This window comes from Adelges cooleyi, unplaced genomic scaffold (genome assembly GCF_023614345.1).
Source record: "Adelges cooleyi isolate 19-005CV unplaced genomic scaffold, UGA_ACOO_1.1 ACOO_flye_CR_arks_rails_tigmint_CR_PRNA_247, whole genome shotgun sequence".
Lineage (NCBI taxonomy): Eukaryota > Metazoa > Arthropoda > Insecta > Hemiptera > Adelgidae > Adelges > Adelges cooleyi.
The window spans coordinates 1,455,377-1,477,423 of NW_026095912.1; the positions used below are offsets into that span (position 1 = coordinate 1,455,377).

General features: G+C 28.2%; 2 protein-coding genes across 4 annotated transcripts; one reads left to right on the forward strand and one right to left on the reverse strand.

Annotated features, from left to right (window-relative positions):
* The first annotated feature begins 4,760 nt into the window (after nucleotides 1–4,760).
* Nucleotides 4,761–6,302, forward strand: LOC126836939 (craniofacial development protein 2-like). The gene has a single exon (XM_050570659.1). It carries the CDS (start codon nucleotides 4,761–4,763, stop codon nucleotides 6,300–6,302), a length of 1,542 nt encoding a protein of 513 aa, XP_050426616.1.
* Nucleotides 6,303–12,120: 5,818 nt separating this feature from the next.
* On the reverse strand, nucleotides 12,121–21,618 carry LOC126836724 (uncharacterized). Of its 3 annotated transcripts, none has more exons than XM_050570334.1 (9): nucleotides 21,479–21,618; nucleotides 18,826–18,861; nucleotides 17,049–17,075; nucleotides 15,318–15,344; nucleotides 14,901–14,976; nucleotides 14,689–14,744; nucleotides 13,911–13,959; nucleotides 13,621–13,682; nucleotides 12,121–12,375 (listed from the first exon to the last, which is right to left on the reverse strand). In XM_050570334.1, the coding sequence occupies exons 1-9, from the start codon at nucleotides 21,506–21,508 to the stop codon at nucleotides 12,277–12,279; spliced, it is 462 nt and encodes a 153-aa protein (XP_050426291.1). In that variant the 5' UTR covers nucleotides 21,509–21,618; the 3' UTR covers nucleotides 12,121–12,276. The 3 variants fall into 3 exon arrangements, with proteins under 3 accessions (XP_050426291.1, XP_050426288.1, XP_050426289.1); XM_050570331.1 differs by lacking the exon at nucleotides 21,479–21,618 and adding an exon at nucleotides 19,032–19,194; XM_050570332.1 differs by lacking the exons at nucleotides 15,318–15,344; nucleotides 17,049–17,075; nucleotides 21,479–21,618 and adding an exon at nucleotides 19,032–19,194.
* Nucleotides 21,619–22,047: the final 429 nt, after the last annotated feature.

The following is a 22,047-nucleotide window of genomic DNA, read 5'->3' on the forward strand; positions in this document are numbered from 1 at the left end:
TCATTGCTTAATAACCTTAGTATAATAACTAATAATATTAGTAATTGAAAAGTTACACAAAATTTTATAATTTTTAATTTCAGTTAGGAAGTTTCTTATATAGTCTTATACCAGTATCAGATAGCTATAAAATCTAGGATTATAATGAATTATTTTTAGTGAAATGTAATGAAGCGATGGTGATATAGAATCACGTCTCAGATGTATTAAATCACATACAAAAATTATGTAGCTTTATATTTATATATTTATTTAAATAAAAAGTGAGTCTGTGGATGCTTGTGTCCGGTCACTCCTTATCCGTTTTTAAAGCAAGGAGTTGTTCATTCTTTGCAGCAATATACTAAAATCATTTTTTAATATTTATTTAAATAAATAATAAGTTGCATGTATTATATTATATATATTGTTAATTACGACATTTGGGTAACTATGACAGAACTATTATAGACAGACGATCAACCCTTATTGTATCCACCCTGCACAAGAATAAATATTACATTTTAAGTACATTATTGCTGGTCCCACGGTATCTTCTAAACCGCTATAACTGGTTTGAACACACTATCCACAGATTTGCATCGAAGAGTTTATTTAAAAGTGATTTTATCAATTTCAGTTATAATAAAAACTGTAGACCCATCCCCACTTGCCCCGACTGTACTGGCTTTTTTTTTACAATTATTCGACCATCCAAATATTTGTTAGTTCATATGTAAGCTTAGGTTTCGTTAAATGTAAGTGCACATTTTTTTTTTATAGGAAAGTGGCTTATACAACTATTACTGTCAGTCTTTATTTAATAAAAGGTCCCTTAAGTTGGTGAATAAAACAGAAAATCATTCAAAATGGGTTTCAAGACTTTTAAATTTCTTTAGGACAAAATACTAATTATGAATACTACCTCATTCTCGGTTTTAATATCCTCGGCAATTAACTTCGCGTTATCTTCGGCTATCGGAATACCTGTAAAATGTTTGAATTAGTAACATACGAAGTATTGTTTTTGTCTTTAACTCACGGAGTTTTTCTTTCCTTGCGGCATTATACTAAAATCATTTTTTAATATTTGTTTAAATAAATAATAAGTTGTATGTAATATATAATAAATAATAAGTTGTATAAATTATATAGTATGTATTATATTATATTATAAGTGTAGATGTATGTACATTTTAGCTTCGGTGCGGAGCTGAGAAAGTATTGTTTTTACAATGGTGTGATTTTATTTTTTTTTTTTTTTTTATGTGTCTAGACCCAAAATATCTCAAAAACCGCAAAACCGATTTCTTCTTGTAGCAACTCTATAGATCAGAAATCATTCCTGAATGGTACTTTAATTGACCGAAAATTAAAAAAAATTACCCGCTCCTTACTGAAATTGAAAAAAACACCCAAAAAATGTTCACATTTTTCATCTTAAAATTGCGTAGCTCTATAACTTTTTAAAAAATAGTCGAAAAAGTTCCAAATTCATATGAATTGTTTTTCAAACATGGTTCTATCGATAAACATTAACAAAACATTACCTCAATCTCGTTTTTAATATCCTCGGCAATTAACTCCGCGTTATCTCCGATTATTGGAATACCTGTAAAATGTTTGAATTAGTTACATACAAAATACAGTTAAACAGTTTTTAATGATTACAACAAAATAATTTTCCAATCGTTTCGTACAAGTGCGGTTTTCCATTTTGACATAATATTTAATTGTATTAGCCACCACAAATCAATATAAAGAAGGTGTAACAATAGTTTTTTCAAAATTTCGTTTTAAAATATATAGCTTATTATGGAAATCAGTCAATGATTACATACCTGATTGGCGTAAACGGATTCGCAATCTCCTATCGATAATTTCTTTTTCCTAATATGATATCAAAATATTTAAATAAAAACTTTTTTCTATAGTTCATACCTATATTAATATAGTTTTAAGTTGTAAGATTTATACACAATTAGATTAGATAAAAATACTAATAAACAACTTATACAATAAATAATAGTGTGTAAAGTTATTAATGTACAGTCAGCGTTGTCAGTTTTTTCGCTAAATTTTTAAAAAAAATCTACTTTTAAATGTTTTGCCCACCCCAATAAAAGTTTAGTCCAAAAGATTGAAATTACATAATGACTTATATTAATAACATTTTAAATTAATAATGAAGTGTAAATACTGTTTAAAATAATAAACATCTTAGTATGTTATTATATAAAAAAAAAATTAATACACATTTTATTATTTAAAACGCATTAGTTTATTAACCTTTTTAGTTAGGTTATAGTTTTAGTGAAAAGTTAGTGTTTGAATTTTTTGGTAAAGGAATCTGGCTTATATAAACATAACTGTCGACCCTAATTTAATAAAAAAAGTCTTTGAAATTGGTAAATTAAGAAAAAACATTTCAAAATCTTTTTCAAGAACCATAACCGAAAGCCAAAAATGTATATTGATTATATTAATTTATTATATTGTATCGATGTATGTGTAAAAAATACACTATTATGTGAATTTCGCGACTTTTACATGTGTTAAGGATAAAATAATAAATATAAATTACCTCAGCCATGTAAGCATCATCTTCGGCAATTATATTCTCAAATTCATCTGCTGAAACTATTTTAATGGATACAGTAAAATTGTTTACCATTGTTGTGAACAAGTCCGCTTTTTATTTTCGATATTTTTTTATTTTATTAGGTACCACATATCAATATTAATATGGTATAAAAAATAGTTTTTATTGGCTAAAATATATATTGCTATCTATATAATCGATGGCAAACTTAACCTCAAAATCGAAAAAATTAAGGTTACATTTATTGACCTATTAACCATCGAGTTATGGAATAAAAAACCATTTTTCGTAATTTGTGTTTAAACTTATTACTTACCATCATCACTGTTTGGTTCGTTACCATATCGGTTTTGGTAATATCGCTTTGCTCTTGCTTTGCATTCTTCTTCCTAAAATGATATATAAAATCAATTTCCTTATGACATATTTTAATACTAACATTAGTAAAGTATTAAGTTTAAAGACTTATACACAATTAGATAGTAATGCTAGTTAAAAACTTAAATTAAGAGAACCCGGTTTAAATAAACATTATTGTCATATGCTTTAATTAAATGAAAAGTCTTCGAAGGTGGTTAATAAACTAAAAATATTTTAAATCTGTTTTAAGAACTATGACCAAAAGCTAAAAATGTGCATCGGTTGCCATCCCACGGTTTAAACAGTATATTCTTATGTAACTTTCGCTAATTTTGCTTATGTTTACGATAAAATAATAAATATAGAATACCGTTTTCTCGTACAAAGCGGGATTGACCTTAAAATAACAAAGTATATTTTAAATAAGTATATTTCTTTATAAATATTAAATATGTTTTGAAATGAAATATAGTATAATGTAAATTGCGCTACTTTTACATTTGTTTAAGATAAAATTCTAAATATACATTACCTCTTTCAGTTTCTTTCCGTCTTCTGCCTTAAAAACAAAGTATTTGACATAAAATTAACACTAGTTTTAAATCCATATTAATTTTTAACAAGTAGTCATGTAGTTACGGTTACACATATTCATGTGCGGTTATAGAATACATTTTTAAAAAAACTTATATATCCATTAACTCCTGTTTCTCTGTTAGCGTAGAAAGTGTTTGTTTATAGAAACAAACTTTTAACTAAAACATTGCTTTATAATTTTACTAATTTTAGAACTGTTTACGATAAAATTATAAATATGAATTACCACTTCCTGTAATGATTCCCTTATCACCTAAAAAACAAAATATTACACACAAAATTAAATCTGGTTTTAAATTAATTTTAATTTTTTATATGTTCATTTTTCATAATTAAAACTATTTTCAACTTAACTGTAGTAGGTGTTTAATTACAGTTACATAATAGGTAGGTATTATAGTGTAACTAAAGGGGAAAGTCTGAGTTGTAAGTAAAAAAAAAAAGCAAGTTCTGCATTGGTGGCCACGTGAATCAAAAGTGGCTCTCTGATCCAAATGTTCAAAATGCTATCACCAATGACGCGTAAAATATTTCCACGTTGCCCACGACGCTGAAGCCAGCAAGAAGGAATGATATATCCAACAAAAACCTAACAGTGAAGAGCCAAGTTACAGATCCCCTCACAAAAATGTCAGCCTATCAAAGTAATGACATCTGCATTATGCTCGAGTCAGCTATTTTTTTTATTTTATAACCTCACTTCACTCCTACTCACATGAACAATACTGCTCTATTATTTGTACTGCTTAACACTTGGCCAGTTTTCAGAATGAATCAAGACCTTTCTCAATGAGGCATAAAACAGACTTGGCCACAATGTGAGATACCGCTATTTCGATATTAGAACTTTTGTTGTTATAATCATAATTACTAATACATAATTTTATAATCCCCTCAGGGGAAGTATTTTATACTACGGGTATAGCGAACCCGGGACCCGAGCTCCTACTGGCGGAAAGTCCCAGGAGGACGATTCCAGTAGGCAGGAGAATCTCAACTCCAACACGAATGTCCTTTAGATATATAGGATAGGTGTTAATAACCAATAAACACCCGTGGACCAAATAGAGAGTGTGGTTGGGCAGCGACGACTTCACTAGAATATCACGGCGTAAATCAAGTATTGATAGTTCGGCGTGATTATTCACGTTACTTCTTAGAAGTAATATCGCGATGTAGAAGGCAACGGGAAACCACTACATAAAATTCCCTAGTTAAAATCATGTTAGCAAATAATTATATAGATAAAAACGTTACTAATCACGGATGTCGGAACCCCAGATTCGGCAGTGGAAGTAGAAGTAGGGCTTCCTCGGTCGTCAACCAGCGAAATCCCTACAACACCAGAAATATAACAAGAGTGGGTACATGGAATGTTAGAAGTATGTTTGAAGCCGGAAAAATTCACAATACAATAACCGAGATGATTTTACTTAACATCTCTATTCTTACTATAAGTGAAATGAGATGGCCTAAGTCGGGTAAATGCCAAATAAACAAACACACAGTTTATTATAGCGGGGAAGATGATGATAACAGACACAGAAACGGTGTCGGAATAATACTTAATAAGGATATTAACAGAGCAGTAAGCGGATTCATACCGATATCCGATAGAATATTAATAGTACAACTGGAAGCAATTCCAAATAAGATAAATATCATAGCAGCTTACGCTCCAACTGCTGAGAGTGACGAAGAGTTAATAGAAGATTTCTACGAAGACCTTATTAAAGCACTTAAATATACTAAAGATAGAGACACTAATCTAATCATGGGAGACTTAAATGCCAAAATTGGTGAAGGTAAAATTCCAGGTGTAGTCGGAGAGTTTGGGTTAGGAGTAAGAAATTACCGTGGAGAAAGACTGATCCAGTTTTGTATAGAAAAGAAACTGACAGTAATGAATACTTGTTTTAAACTCCCCAAAAGACGATTATACACTTGGAAATCTCCTGCTGACACAAAAATGCATGTGGTACGGAATCAAATAGATTACATTTTAATTAACAACAGATATAAAAATGCAATCCAAACGGTCAAAACATATCCAGGAGCAGATGTCCCTTCAGATCACAATCTATTATTAGCAAAACTCAAGATAAGACTCAAAAAGATAAAACAACCTACTAGAAAAATTAAACTTAACTTAGACACCTTGACAGATGGGAAAATACAAGAAGAACTAATAACAGATATTGAAAATAAAATAGAATGGTCACAAGTTAAAACAGTAAACGGAAAATTGGAAGTCAATATTGAAAAATCATGGCAATCATTTAAAAAGTCCATTACAGAAGTAGCCAAAAGTAAATTAGGACAAAATATAAGAACCAAGAAAAAGCCATGGATTACTGACAAGATTCTGAACTTAATGAATGAAAGAAGAAAACATAAAAATGTAAATGATCAACAGTATAAACAAATCCATAGACAAATAAAAAGAGAAATACGGCTAGCAAAAGAAGAGTATTTCGCAAATAAATGCAAAGAAATCGAAAACTATATGAGAATAGGCGATAGTTTCAATGTACATAAAAAAATTAAAGAAGCAGCCAGAGTAGTATCAAAAACACCAGAAAACATCTTAACAGATGTGGATGGGAATTTCATAACAACCTTGGAAGATAAATTCGAGAGGTGGCAACAATACTTGGAAAAAGAACTTTTCCACGATGTACGGCCAGAAAATCACGGAATAACGTTTAATGATAGCGGACCGTCAATAATGGTGGCTGAAGTGCAGAAAGCTATAAGCAATTAAAAAAACAGGAAAGCTGAGGGCTCAGATGAATTACCAACAGAATTACTGAAGACCTTGACCAATTCCAACTGCATTACACGCTTAACAGAGTTGTTCAATGCTATCTACGATAGAGGCTACATACCAAATGATTGGCTACATTCCACATTTGTCGCAATACCCAAAAAGGCAAATGCAAAGAAATGTAATGATTATAGAACAATTAGTCTTATGAGCCACACACTAAAAATATTTTTAAAAATTATTCACGCCAGAATTTACAAAAAAGCGGAATAATATATAAGTCAAGAACAATTTGGTTTCCGCAATGGGCTTGGAACTAGGGAGGCTTTATTTAGCAACCAAATACTGGTTCAACGATGCCGAGACATCAAGCAAAAGGTTTATTTGGGTTTCATCGATTTCGAGAAAGCATTTGACAAGGTGAGACATGAGAGACTATTAGAGGTTTTACGAAAAATTGGTATAGATGGAAAAGACCTACAATTCATAACAAATTTGTATTGGCATCAACAAGCTAATATTAGAATAAATAACACACTTTCAAATGACTTTAAAATTCGAAGACGAGTTCGACAAGGGTGTATCCTTTCGCCATTGCTTTTCAATCTATATTTAGAAGAAATAATGTCAGAGGCCTTGGAAGAGGCAGAAGAGGGCATTGTTATAAATGGGAAAATTATAAACAACTTGAGATATGCAGATGACACCGTGTTGATAGCTGGCAGCATCGAAGACCTGCAAAAGGTATTGGACAGAGTAATAACAGCTAGTGAAAACTTAGGTCTACATTTAAATGCCCGAAAAACCAAATATATGATAATCGATAAAAAACAAAGCCCGATAAATGTGCTTAGACTTAACAATGTCCCCTTAGATAGAGTACATAAAATTACTTATCTTGGACAATCATTGATAGGATCATTCGCACGAAATAAAATGTCGTATAGCGAAAGCAAGAGCGGCTTTTATGAAAATGAGAAATATATTCTGTAGCCATCAACTAAGCATGAATCTCCGAATAAGAATGATTCGTTGCTATGTATTTACTGTATTTTTTTATGGAGTAGAGACTTGGACTTTATCCAAAGTTTCGATCAACCGAATCCAAGCGTTCGAAATGTGGATATACCGAAGAATATTAAAAATTAGTTGGTGCGATCACATAACGAATGTCACAGTATTGGAACGAATGAACAAGAATCTGGAATTAGTGACAACAATAAAAACGCGTAAACTTCAATACCTAGGACATTTTATGCGGCATCCAGAAAAGTATAATTTACTACAACTAATACTACAAGGCAAAATAGTTGGAAGAAGGAGCCGTGGAAGACCTCAAATTTCTTGGATGGACAACCTCCGAGAGTGGTTCAATATATCTACGAGCTCTCTATTCAGAACAGCCGTTAATAGAGACCAAATAGCTAACATGATTGCCAACGTTCGATAACGAATACGGCACTCAAAGAAGAAAAATAATTTTATAATACTATTATTTGGTATTAATATATTAGTCCTTGTACGATATTTTTAGTTTTTAAACCCAAAATAGTGTAGCGTTTTAAGGGATTTGAAACCGACCGTTTTTTCAGTCAAAACACAACATATTTTGTCAATCGCACAGGCCGAACCAGTAATCTGATAAGTTATTTGAAAACCGATTTAAACTCATCATGAAGTTTACTTAAGATCCTACAACGCACTTTTTTCAATTTTGAATTTTAACTCTTTACAAATTTGATTTGAAATTTTACAAAGTGTTCAAACGTTTTTTATTCATAGTAAGAAAAATATATCAAAAAAGTACTTTGTAGGGTCCCAAGTAAACTTCATAACGAATTCAAATTTGTTTTGAGATTACTAATTGGAATACTAGTTTAGCCTGTGCGATGGACAAAAAGTGTACTATTATATTAACTAAAATGGCTTATACTCATAGACAAAATGATTTAAATTAAAAATAATACCATGGAGCTTATACAAAGTAACTTGTAAGTTAATTGACATGGTCGAAATTTATTTAAACCACTTTTTTCTTAGATATTGCCTATACAAAACTCTTTAACAATGGTCGGTATCGAATGCCCTTAAGAAAAAATATTAAATATTAATTACCTCTTCCCTCAGAATATCACGCCGTATTGCCGTATTCTTTAAAACAAAAAAAATGAACATAAATTTAACTCTTGATTTAAATCCATTTTAAATTTTAACGTATTATTTTTTTTTTCTTCTAATTATAGAAATGTTTTATGTATGTAAGTATGTTTAAACTTATTAATATATGTGCAAATAATACATTAAAATAAACTTAAATATTGATTACCTTTTGCTCCTCTGTGAGTGGTGTAGAAAATGATTGTTTTAAAAAACAAATTATTAAGCATAACGCAAAAACTTGTTTCGTATGCAAAACAGTCATTTTAAAAATTATTCAAAAGTTTTAAAATATATTTCAATTAAATGTAGTGTTTAAAGACCGATTTTGATTTAACGCCAACTTTAAAGTGCAAAGTGAAAAGAGAAAATGAAACAACGTAGGGAATTTTAGTGGCAAAACGGTTAGGTTTGGTAAAAGACGTTTTGTATTTGTTTGTCTTTAGGCATATTTTTTAGATACTGGATACATAAAGAATCTAAAAAGGTATGCTATAAAGACAAATACAAAAAATATTGTTTTTTCCAAATCCAACGGTGTTTTTACGAAAACGCGTTGAGTAAGTAAGTACAAATATCAAAATAAGGTCACCGTTGAACTTAGATGTTGTTCTAAAACGTGTATGCCGTGTATAAAATTTCTCTTCAACCGTTTCATACTTTTAATGCGGTTTTTTTTCCACAGTGGGTATCGTTATAATATATTATATTTATCGAAAAAAATTGTTTTTTACAATAAAGGCTTCGTCGTGAACATCACACAATGTGCAATGCAAATAATAACCTATAGGCATTACATTATTTTGAGTATTGACATTATAAGTGTTTTTTTTTTGTTTTTTCAACTTTCGTCTGTGAAGAATTGAACTTTTTCAACTTTTACCCCCCCCCCCCCCCAAAGTACCAACTAGATGAAATTTGCGATTCATAGAGTTGCTACTCGAAGGAATTGGTCCAGTATTAAAAAAGTTACAGTGTTTACAGATAAAAAAAAAACACACATCAGAGTAAAACCAATACCTTCTCGCTTTGCATCGAAGCTAAAAGCACATTGAACTAAAAAGTGGAAAATAATTTTTAATATAGAAATCAATTAATAAAAAATAAATAGTATTATTGTGAAAAAAGTGTGAAGCGTTAAGGTTTATCTTTTATTTGATAACTGAACTTAGCGCCGGTTTGTTTATTAAAACATACATTAAGTAACTATTCACAGAACCCTTGTAAACATTATAGTTATAAGTAAAGGATCAAGAAATAATATAATTATAATAATATGAATATAATTATTTATTAACAATAATATTAAACAAACGAAAAATAATATAACACAATCCAAAATATTGCCTAAAAGAAACGAGTATCTTTTTTTTAAATTTTAATACATTTTATTCATTGTTTAATAACCATATTTTTTCAAGTAATTTTAAGATTACACAATTTTCACATGTTTTAATTTTAATTAGGAAGTTTCTTAAACAGTCTTAAACCAGTATTATGTCTAGGATTATAATGAATTATTTTTAATGGTGTGTAAAGAAGCGATGGTGAAATAGCATCATGTCTCAGATGTATTAAATCACATACAAAAGTTATGTAGGTAGCTATATATTTATTTAAATAAAAAATGAGTCTGTGGATGTTTGTGTCCGGTCAGTTCTTATTCTTTGAAAAAAGGCCGGAAAGCGAAATTAACTTATATGTCTAAATACGAATCTATTATTAATACTATTTACAACTACTATTAACTATCTTGTATTATTTATGATTATCTTATTTTTCTCGTATTACTTCTATCATGTTATAAAATGTTAAAACTGTATATATATATATGTATATCGTCTTAGTGTAAATAAAACAAAAAAGAAAGAGCCGTAGTCTTTTAATAATAGTTGGATAGTTAATAGTTGGATTATTATTATTTTTATTTTTATAAATACTCGCGTTTGCATTAATCGAAGTAATTGTTCAGACTTAAACGCCAGAACAGTTCACTAAACTGCCACAATCTACTATGCAAAGGTTCCACTCTAAGCCCAATGGTCATCCGAACCAACTCTTTTACAACCTCCCTACTAGTAAATACAATATTATGATACCGACAGTTGTGTCCTATCCTAACCTAACACGGGTCGATGTTACCAACCGACAGTTATTAGCATCTGTTCGTTTCTCACATCTGGTACACCATGTTTGTAATTGGTCCAGTATTATATATATATATTTATATCTAATAACGTTAATAGGTAACAATAAGGACAAATTGTACAAAACTATTTCACATTATAGATTCATAATATTATTGTTATGACATAGAAATCGTATACCACCCCAAAAAGAATCCAGGACTCATTATTGTTCGATCATTACTTATATAATATGATCAACATGTGTTTTCAATTTTGTTTTTCCTATGTCAACTATACTATTTATTTACATAAAATATAGTGTTTTTCCACAACGACTGTTGGAATGCTAACAACTGACAACTACCCTGATTGTATTTTAAACGTTTTAAACCTTTTACTTAATATTGAATATAATTTGATTGTATAAAATATCAAATAATAATGATAATTTCTTAGCTGCATAGTAAATAAATAACATAAACTATGCTAGTTATAATTACAAACAATCAAGTCCAATTTCTGAAAATAACATTCTGGTATAAATTAAGCATAACGTATTTAAGTATTTGTATATATTATTATTATCACACATTTGAATAATAGTAAAATGCATTGTAATAAATTTAAAGCGACAAACTATGGACAATTCTTAAGTTTATAATATCCTAGTTTTTACATTAGAAAACTTTTCATATAACTATACGAATGTACCTTGATAGGATATTAAAAAAAGTACACATGTTTTTGCTTAACACCAAAAATATATTTCCAACCATGTAACCAACTACATAATATTATAATTAATCAAAAAATATACACACCGTAACAAATAAAACTCTTCATTATAAAACAAAACGTCAAAAATGAATTTTACTGGTCTAACTTGTAAAACATAACGTGGCTAGGAATTTTCGTGTAGATTTTATTATTTTTTCCAAGTTTATGATTAATTACAATAATATTATTACAATAAAATTACACTGAATCGTCTGTCACTATATAAGAATAAAATCTATGAAATTATAGACAATAGTCTTTAAATAAAAATATTTTTAAAGTGACTACAACATAACTAAACAGATAATAATAGAAAAACATACATTATGCAAATATTCAGAACCCTTGTAGCATAAAAGTTAAATGTTTAAAGGTTCGAGAAATAATACTTAAATAATTATTTAATAACAATATTATTAAGCAAATGAAATATAATATAACACAATCCAAAATATTGCTTAAAAGAAACGAGTTTCTATTTTTTTAAATTTTATTAAATTTTATTCATTATTTAATAACCATACTTTTTCAATTAATTTTAAGATTACACAAATAAGTACAAAGGATCAAAAAATAAATGATTTTAAGCAATAATAACAACAATATTATGCAAATTAAATATATGACACAATCCAAAATAGTGTTTAAAAGAAAAAGATATACCGATTTTTTTATTCTTATACATTTTGGTCATTGCTTAAATAACCTTAGTATAATAACTAATAATATCAGTAATTGAAAAGTTACACACATTTTATAATTTTTAATTTAAATTAGGAAGTTTCTTATACAGTCAGTTAAACCAGTATCACATATCTCAGATGTATTAAAACACATACAAAAATTATGTAACTATATATTTATATATTAATTTAAATAAAAATGAGTCTCTAGATGCTTGTGTCCGGTCACTCATTCTTCTTTGGACAAAGCGAAGAAAACAGGCAGGACTTCCTTTTTGATTTTTTCTTTAACTCACGGAGTTTTTCATTCCTTGCGGCAATATACTAAAATCATTTTATAACATTTGTTTAAATAAATAATAAGTTGTATAAATTATATAGTATGTATTATATTATATTATAAGTGTAGATGTTTATATATTTTAACTTAGGTGCGGAGCGGAGAAGGTATTGTTTGTACAATGATGTTATTTTATTTATTTAGTTTATTTTTTTTTATGTGACTAGACCCAAGATATCTCATAAACCGCTAAACCGATTTCTTCGTGTAACAACTCTATAAATCAGAAATCATACCTAAATGGTATTTTAATGGACCGAAAATTTAAAAAAACTACCCCTACCCCTTTGAAATCGAGGAAAACACCCAAAAAAATTACACATATTTCAACTTAAAATAGCGATGAATTATAACTTTTTTAAAAATAGTCGAAAAAGTTCCAAATTTATAAGAATTGTTCTTCTAACATGGATCTATCGATAAACATTAGCAAAACAAAAAAATATCACGGACCCTTTCCCCTAGAAGCGATAGCATTTTTTTCTTGTTTTCGCTTTTTCAAGCAAAGTTTTAGAGATTTAGATCTGAAAATTAGTACGATATTAGATCTAAAATGGAACTAGGACATATACCATTTTTACAAAATCTGTGTCCAAATTTTTTTTTTTTTTTAAGGAAAACCCCAAAAAATAGGGTAAATTTACACTTTGGCCGTAGTCAATTTATAGGATGCTATGTGTGAGTCAATCGACAGTCAACAGGTAATGGAAATATTTGCATTGTATTGTCAATTACGTTATTTTGGTAACCATGACAGTACATTATTGTAGACAGACGATGAACCCTTATCGTATCCACCCTACACAAGAATAAATATTAAATTTTTAGTACATTATTGCTGTTCCCACGATATCTTTTAAACCACTCTAGCTGGTTTGAACATACTATCCACAGATTTGCATCGAAGGGTTTATTTAAAAGTGATTTTATCACTTTCAGTTATAATAAATTCTGTAGACCCTTCCCCACTATGCCCCAACTGTACTGGCTTTTTTTTTACAATTATTTGAGCTTCCAAATATTAGTTAGTTCATATGTAAGCTTAGGTTTCGTAAAATGTAAGTGGACATTTTTTTTATTTTTTATAGGAAACCGTCTTATAGAACTATTACTGTCAGTCCTTATTTGATAAAAGGTCCCTTAAATTTGTGAATAAAACAGAAAATATTTCAAAATCTATTTCAAGACTTTTCCATCTAATTAGGATAAAATACTAGTATGAATATTACCTCATTCTCGTTTTTCATATCCTCAGCAATTAACTCCTCGTTATCTCCGAATATCGGATAACCTGTAAAATGTTTGAATTAGTTACATACGAAGTACAGTTCATCAGTTTTAATGAATACAACAAAATCATGTTCCAGTCGTTTCGTACAAGTGCGATTTTTCATTTTGACATAATATTTAATTGTATTGGGCACCACAAATCAATATAAAGAAGGTATAACAATAGTTTTTTCGAAATTTCGTTTTAAAATATATAGCTTACTATGGAAATCAGTCAATGATTACATACCTGATTGGCGTAAACGGATTCGCATCCGCCTACCGACAATTTCCATATTCTAAAATGATTTAAAAATATTTTAATATATTTAAAAATATTTAAACATTTTAAAAGTATTTAAATAAAAACTTTTTTCTATGTTTTATACCTATATTAGTATGGTTTTAAGTTTCAAGAATTATACAATATTGGATTAGATAAAATTACTAATTAACAACTTATACAATAAATAATAGTGTATATAGTTATTAATCTATAGTCAGTGTTGTCAGTTTTTTTGCTTATTATTTAAAAAAAATCTATTTTGAATTGTTTTTCCCACCCCAATACAAGTTTAGTCCAAAAGGTTTAAAACACATAATGACTTATATTAATTACATTTTAAATTTATAATGATGTGTAAATACTGTTTAAAATAATAAACTTCTTAGTATGTTATTTTATAAAAAAAATTATTAATACACATTTTTTTATTATTTAAATTGTATTAGTTTATTAACCTTATTAGTTAGGTTATAGTTTTAGTGAAAAGTTAGTGTTTGAATTTTTTGGCAAAGGAATCTGGCTTATATAAACATAACTGTTGACCCTAATTTAATAAAAAAAGTCTTTGAAATTGGTAAATTAAGAAAAAACATTTCAAAATCTTTTTCAAGAACCATAACCAAAAGCCAAAAATGTATATTGATTATATTAATTTATTATATTGTATCGATGTATGTGTAAAAAATACACTATTATGTGAATTCCGCTATGTGTTAAGGATAAAATAATAAATATAAATTACCTCAGCCATGTAAGCATCATCTTCGGCAATTATCTTCTCAAATTCATCTGCTGAAACTATTTTAATGGATACAGCAAAATTGTTTACCATTCGTTGTGAACAAACCCGCTTTTTATGTTCGATATTTTTTTATTTTATTAGGTACCACATATCAATATTAATGTGGTATAAAAAATAGTTTCTATTAATTTGTGTATACACTTATTACTCACCATTGTCTTTATTTTTTGGTTCTTTACGACTCAGGCGATCGGTGAATCGCTCTACTCTTGCACGATTTTTTTTTACCTAAAATGATACATAAAATAATTTTTCTTATGACATATTTTAATACTAATATTAGTAGAGTATTAAGTTTAAAGACTTATACACAGCTAATTAATAATTCTAGCTAAAAACTTAAATTAAAAGAATCCGGTTTGAATAACCATTATTGTCATATGCTTTAATTAAATTAAAGGTCTTAAAAGTTGCTTAAAAAACTAAAAATATTTTAAATCTGTTTCAAGAACTATAATCAAAAGCCAAAAATGTGCATCGTTTGCCATCCCTTGGTTTAAACAGTACATTCTTATATGAGTTTCGCTACTTTTTTATATGTTTAAGATAAAATAATAAATATAGATTACCGCTTCCGTGTACAAACCATCATCGACCTTAAAAACAAAGCATTTAATGTAAAATTAACACTCGTTTTAAATCTATTCTAATTTTTAACAAAAATATTTCTTTATAAATATTAAATATGTTTTCAAATAAAATGTAGTATTATGTAAATTGCGCTACTTTCACAATTGTTTAAGATAAAATTCTAAATATGCATTACTTTTTTCAGTTTCTCTCTGTCTTCTGCCTTAAAAACAAAGTATTAGAAATAACATTAACACTAGTTTTAAATCCATATTAATTTTCAACAAGTAGTCATGTAGTTATGGTTACACATATTCATGTACGATTAAATAATACATTTAAAAAAAAAACTTATATATCCATTAACTCCTGCATCTCTGTTAGTGTAGAAAGTGTTTGTTTATAGAAACAAACTTTTAGTTAGAACATTGCTTCATAATTTTACAATTTATTGTGATTTCATATTTTGTTGTTATCGTTTTTTCCAAAGCCGTCATGGTTCTTCAGTATCTGATATAGCCTCTATAAATGCGGGAGTTCCACAAGGAGGTATTCTATCTCCAGTCCTGTTCAATATCTATACCTCAGACCAACACACAACTCCTAACACAATGGTTGCAGATTATGCTGATGACAAAGCCATTTTGTCCTGTAACTCTGACCCACAGATTGCATCCGTCAATTTGCAAAATCATCTTCATTTAACGGAAGACTGGTACACAAAATGACGTTTTAAAATTAATCAATCAAAATCAGTTCATACTACCTTTACTCTAAGACTTCTCCCTTGTCCTGGTGTCTCCCTATACGGATTACAAATCCCCTCTTCTTCCTCTGTCAAGTATCTCGATCTCACACTAGATAAACGACTAACATGGGCTCAGCAATAGCCGTCTGCGGTACTCAAATCATTAATCGTAAACAATAAATTTACAGATATTAATACTAAACTTCTAATTTATAAAACCCTTTTAAGACCCATATGGACTTACGGCCTTCAGCTACGGGGTAATGCTAAAAAATCCGATACCAATAAAATTCAATGCTTTCAAAACATTGTCTAAAGAAAATTAATCAATGCACCTCCTTATATCTCTAATTATACACTCCATAACGACCTTAAATTAAAAACAGTCCATGAAGAAGCTATCTCCTACTATAAAAGATTCCACATTAAATTACTCCCTTACTATAATCCCCTTATAAAAAACCTCTCAACCTTGTCCATACCTGGAGACCCACCCAGACGTTTAACACGTAAGTGTGACGTGATATTCAATCTAATAATATCAAGTTTAAAATTAAACAAAAAATCATTGGAAGTGTCACTAATTAGTGGTTTCTTCCATCAAAATGTATTCATGTAATTTATCTCTACTTTTATCAAATATGCTTATTGTGCTCATTGTACAGATTGTATATTTCTGATGTAAAATAAAAAAATAAAATATATTTTGTTGTCAAAATCATATATATTTTTTTTTAAACAAAGTCATTGAATTTTTTTAAAATTGTATTTTACACACATATCAGTTATCACCATCCACTGCTCTATTTTTTCTAATGCACACATTGCACACTCAAGTACACATAATCTGTGTACTTGAAGACCTTTATGATAATAATTAACGGAATTTAAAAAATAGTTCTTAAACAACATTTTTAGTTCCTAAACCTGAAATAGCGCTAATTTTAGAACTGTTTACGATAAAATATTAAATATGAATTACCTCTTCCTTGGTTAATTCCGTTAACACCTTAAAAACAAAATATTACACATAAAATTAATTCTGGTTTAAAATTTATTTTAATTTTTAACATGCTCATTTTTTTATAATTAAAAATGTTTTCAACTAAACTGTAGTAGGTGAGTTATAACAGTTACACTTTATAACACGCGGTTTAATAATACATTTTAATCAATTATTTAATTATCGATTACCTTCTGTTCATCTGAGTGTAGAAAATATTGGATATTAAAAAGCAAACTATTAAGCATAACACAAAAACTTGTTTTGCATGCATAATAATCATTTTAAAATTTTCAAAATTTTTCAACTAAATTAGGGTATATCTGAGAGCACAGCAGTGCGCCAGGCCAAGTTCTAGCAATGTCAGCGGACCTTTACACGAACCAATTCACCCAGTTTTTCTAACCCACATGTCTCTGCTTTCTCCTAAGATAAGCTTTTGTAATTTAAAACATAGATAAAACTCGAATAGCTTAGTATATCGTACAAATTTGAGCGTCTAAAAGTAATCGTTTTTAAAACAGGAGAATTTCAAAAGTTTTCCTTTTTGTTACTGATTCACCGACTCAATCACTCATCATCAAATCTATAAAACACTTTCCGTATAGGTAGAGACGTCAAATTTGGCACAAAGGCAGGTATTATATATAGTGTAACTAAGGGGGAAAGTCTGAGTTCTAAGTAAAAAAAAAGCAAGTTCTGCTTTGGTGGCCACATGAATCAAAAACGTGGCTCTCTGATCCAAATGTTCAAAATGCTATCACCAATGACTCGTAAAATATTTCCACGACGCTGAAGCCAGCAAAAAGGAATGATATCTCCAACAAAACCCTAACAGTGAAGAGCCAAGTTCCAGATCCCTCACAAAAATGTTAGCCTATCAAATTAATGATATCTGCATTATGGTCGATTCTGCTATTTCTTTAGTTTATAACCTCACTTCACTCCTACTTTCATGAGCAACACTGCTCTATTATTTGTATTGCATAACATTTGGCCATATTACTTTTCTGAATGAGTTTCTGAATGGCATAAAACAGACTTGGCCACAATGTGAGATACCACTATTTCGATATTAGAACTTTTGTTGTTATAATCATAATTACTAGTACATAGTTTTGTAATATTGTTACATGGTACTTATATATTATAGTCCTTGTACGACATTTTGAGTTTTATAACCCAAAATAGTGTAGCTTTTAAGGGCATTCGATACCAGCCGGTTTTTCAGTCAAAACACAGGATTATTTTGTCAATCGCACAGGCCGAACCAGTAAACTGATAAGTTATTTGAAAACAGATTTGAACTCCTCCAGAAGTTTACTTAAGGTGCTACAAAGCAATTTTTTCAATTTTGAATTGTAACCCTTTACAAATTTGATTTTAATTTTAAAATTTTATAAAATATTCAAACGTTTCTTATTCATAGTAAGAAAAAGATATCAAAAAAGTACCTTGTAGGATCCTAAGTAAACTTAATAACGAATTCAAATCTGTTTTCTGATTACTAATTGGAATACTAGTTCAGCCTGTGCGATGGACAAAAAATGTACTATTAACAAAATGGCTTTTACTCATAGACAAAATGATTTAAATTAAAAATAATACCATGGCGCTTATACAAAGTGACCAGTTAATTAATTGACATGGTCAAAATTTATTTTAACCATATTTTTTTAAAATATTACCTATACAAAACTCCTTAAAAATGGTCGATATTGAATGCCCTTAAGATAACATATTAAGTATTAATTACCTCTTTCTTCAGTTCTATATTCTGGTGTAACGCCATCTTTAAAACAAAAAAAAAATGAAACATAAAATTTACTCTTGATTTAAATCCATTTTAAAGTATTATTTTTTTTTTCTTCTAATTATAGAAATGTTTTATGTATGTAAGTATGTTTACACTTTTTAATATATGTTATAATACATTAAAAAAAACACTTAAATATTGATTACCTTTTGCTCCTCTGTGAGTGGTGTAGAAAATGATTGTTTAAAAAAACAAATTATTAAGCATAACGCAAAAACTTGTTTCGTATGCAAAATAGCCATTTTAAAAATTATTCAAAAGTTTTCAAGTATATTTCAATTAAATGTAGTATTTAAAGACTGCTTTGGTTTTAACGCCAATTTCAAAGTGCATTTACGAAGGAAACAACGTAGGAAATTTTAGCAGCAAAACGGTTTGGATTTGGTAAACCACGTTTTGTTTTTGTTTGCCTTTAAACATATTTTGTAGATACTGATGTAAAAACAGAATCCAAAAAGATATGCTTAAAGACAAACAAAAACAAAATGTGTTTTACCAAATCCGACGGTTTTTTTTACGAAAATGCGATGAGTAGGTATGGTCGTATTATAATATGTTTTGTTTGTATTATAATGTCCCTTATTTAATTTGTACAAATATCAAAATAAGGTCACCGTTGAACTTAGATGTTTATGACTCAATTACACTACATCTTACAATGATACTCAAACTCACCTGCGATTCGTTTTCAGGAATAAAGTTAGGGTTTGTGTCACGCAAACATTAAATTATCAGAACTTGTCTTTTTTATTTTATTAATTACAAATTAAATTAAATAGTTTATATACTTCTAATCCTTTTATTAGTACTTACTAACTATTATTATAACTTATAAGATGTATATAATGTTATAATAATAGTGATTCTAAAGCCTTTATAATAAAATATGTCTGTTTCAATAATTTCAATTTGAAAAGTAAGTTCTTTTACAGTTGAATTCGCTTATTTTGATTTTATAATCAGTATTTTCTTATTTTAATTATTTCCTTCACTATTTAATATCCAGAAATTTAAAAGCTTAACAGATTTTAGTTGTTTGAAAAGAAAACCATTATTTGATGTTTTCCTTGTTTACCATACAAATTAAAGTTTAGACATTATTAAACTATTATAACGGGTACATTTTACTAAGATTATGTAGAATTGTTAAATTATAGTCTGTACGCGACAAGTTTGTCTGATTTTATACACATACATGTATGTATACTACATTTATGTATAAATACAAATAATTATAAAATCAATTATACTGACTTATGTCTTATAATGCATAGTTATTAAAAATAAAGTTTGTTTACATTTAATGATACAAATAATGGTTAAAAGATTATTTGCTACAATACGTATGCGACATTTTTCCTACTTTAAAGATTTAATAACAATTTTCATTAATTTTTGTTGAGTGTACTTTACAAAATTTAAACATTGATAACACATAGTAAAACAATAAATTGTATTGATAAATTTCAACTACGAATAGATAGTATAGTGTAACATTTAAAGAACAATAGTAATCTTTTGTCTGATAATATAAGTGTTTAACAAATAAACTATTCATAAACTTATTATTAATATAACAACAAATTTAAAAATTACAAATGTTACTATTTTGAAAATATTCAATCAAAAATATGAAACAAAAACAATAACTATACATTTGAAATTGAAATTGTTCAACTTAAAAGTAACAATTTACTTGATTTACTGAATTCATTAAATACCAATTAATAAAATTACAACTTTTCAAAGAGAGAATTATTGTATATTAATAAATTTGATATAAAATTTAACTTTGATAGCCAAATACCCGTGTCAATTATAGCTAAAACTTTATGATCAAATATCCGTAATGTATGTTAAACACGCAATATATGGGTTAGCTCGTTGTAAGAAATAACTAAGCTGAAAGCAGACATTTGAACTACCTTTGATAAGTTTAATCAAATAAAAATAATATACAAGCATAGGCTTAAAATAAAATAAAAAACAATAATGGTATTATCAAGAAGTGTTTCCTTGTATGTAGTAATATGAAATGCATACATTAATTACTGATATTTTTAAAAATAAATGAAACGGGTATGTGAGTGTTATCAACCCACATACCTACACAAATACATGCATAAATAATTATTTTAAGTCAATCACAACACAACACACTTTTCGTTCAAATTGCTTAGTATTGATATTATACATTCACATGAAAAAATGTCACATTAGAAATAAATGTTTTATACTTATAGTTTACACCTTGGTACATAATTGTAAGGTCAAGGGTCCAATTGGAAATACATTACCATAGCAATTGATATGTCATACTCAACACCAATTTTACATGATAACATTGGGTTTTAAAAGATGAAATATTATCAGTAAAAAAGCATTCAACCTAAATTAAAAAAGCTAATTGAATTCGTATTGTATTCAATTACCTATTAAACTCTAATAAACTTACCTATTAAATTCGAGAGCAAATATTATCAATTGATATATTTATGCATATATTTCAAAAATTATAAAATAACGAGTTATGACATAACTACAATAAGCATGCTATGATATTTACTATAAAGTAAAATGTAAATTTACTAACATTTTTTAAATTAAGTTTGTAATTTCTCATTTCACTAATGGAAATTGTGTGAACTGTGAAGTAAACATTTGTTAGCGAAAGAGGTTATGTACAAATAATAAATATTATGCGATTTTGTACAAATAATAAAATATATTATGGTTACTGGTCACTCGATTATTCCGTGGTAACTGGTGCACAGTTTAGATACTACATTGCCATCCGATATAACCAGCTAATGACTAGCTCCGACTAGATTAGGAGGTTTAAGTGTAAAGTCCGTTATCAGTAACAGCCTACGTTTCGTCTAATAATGGGTGGTTATTTATTATATCTGCTTATAATACGGAATGCGCTAACATTAAATTATTATTATATTTTATGTGATGACCGACGTAATAAAACTACTTGTATTTATATCTGAAACAAATTTATCGATATGTTTCAACAATCCTCTCACACTTCTCCAAGCATTCAAAGAAGAAAACACCACTGAAATCATCAAATTTTTTCACAGTGTAAATATGAGCCATAAACTATAAATATCATGTTATTCTAATTCCTAAATTTATTGTACATTAACTTCTAGG

Bases quoted from the DNA above. Each gene is read 5' to 3' on its own strand.
- LOC126836939 (XM_050570659.1), top strand. From the start codon at position 4,761: ATGTTAGCAAATAATTATATAGATAAAAACGTTACTAATCACGGATGT.
- LOC126836724 (XM_050570331.1), bottom strand. From the start codon at position 19,127: ATGGCTATTTTGCATACGAAACAAGTTTTTGCGTTATGCTTAATAATT. The intron at 17,076-18,825 runs GTAATTAATACT...TTTGTTTTTAAG, and splicing joins ATATAGAACTGAAGAAAGAG to GTGTTAACGGAATTAACCAA. The intron at 15,345-17,048 runs GTAATTCATATT...TTTGTTTTTAAG, and splicing joins CGGAATTAACCAAGGAAGAG to GTCGATGATGGTTTGTACAC.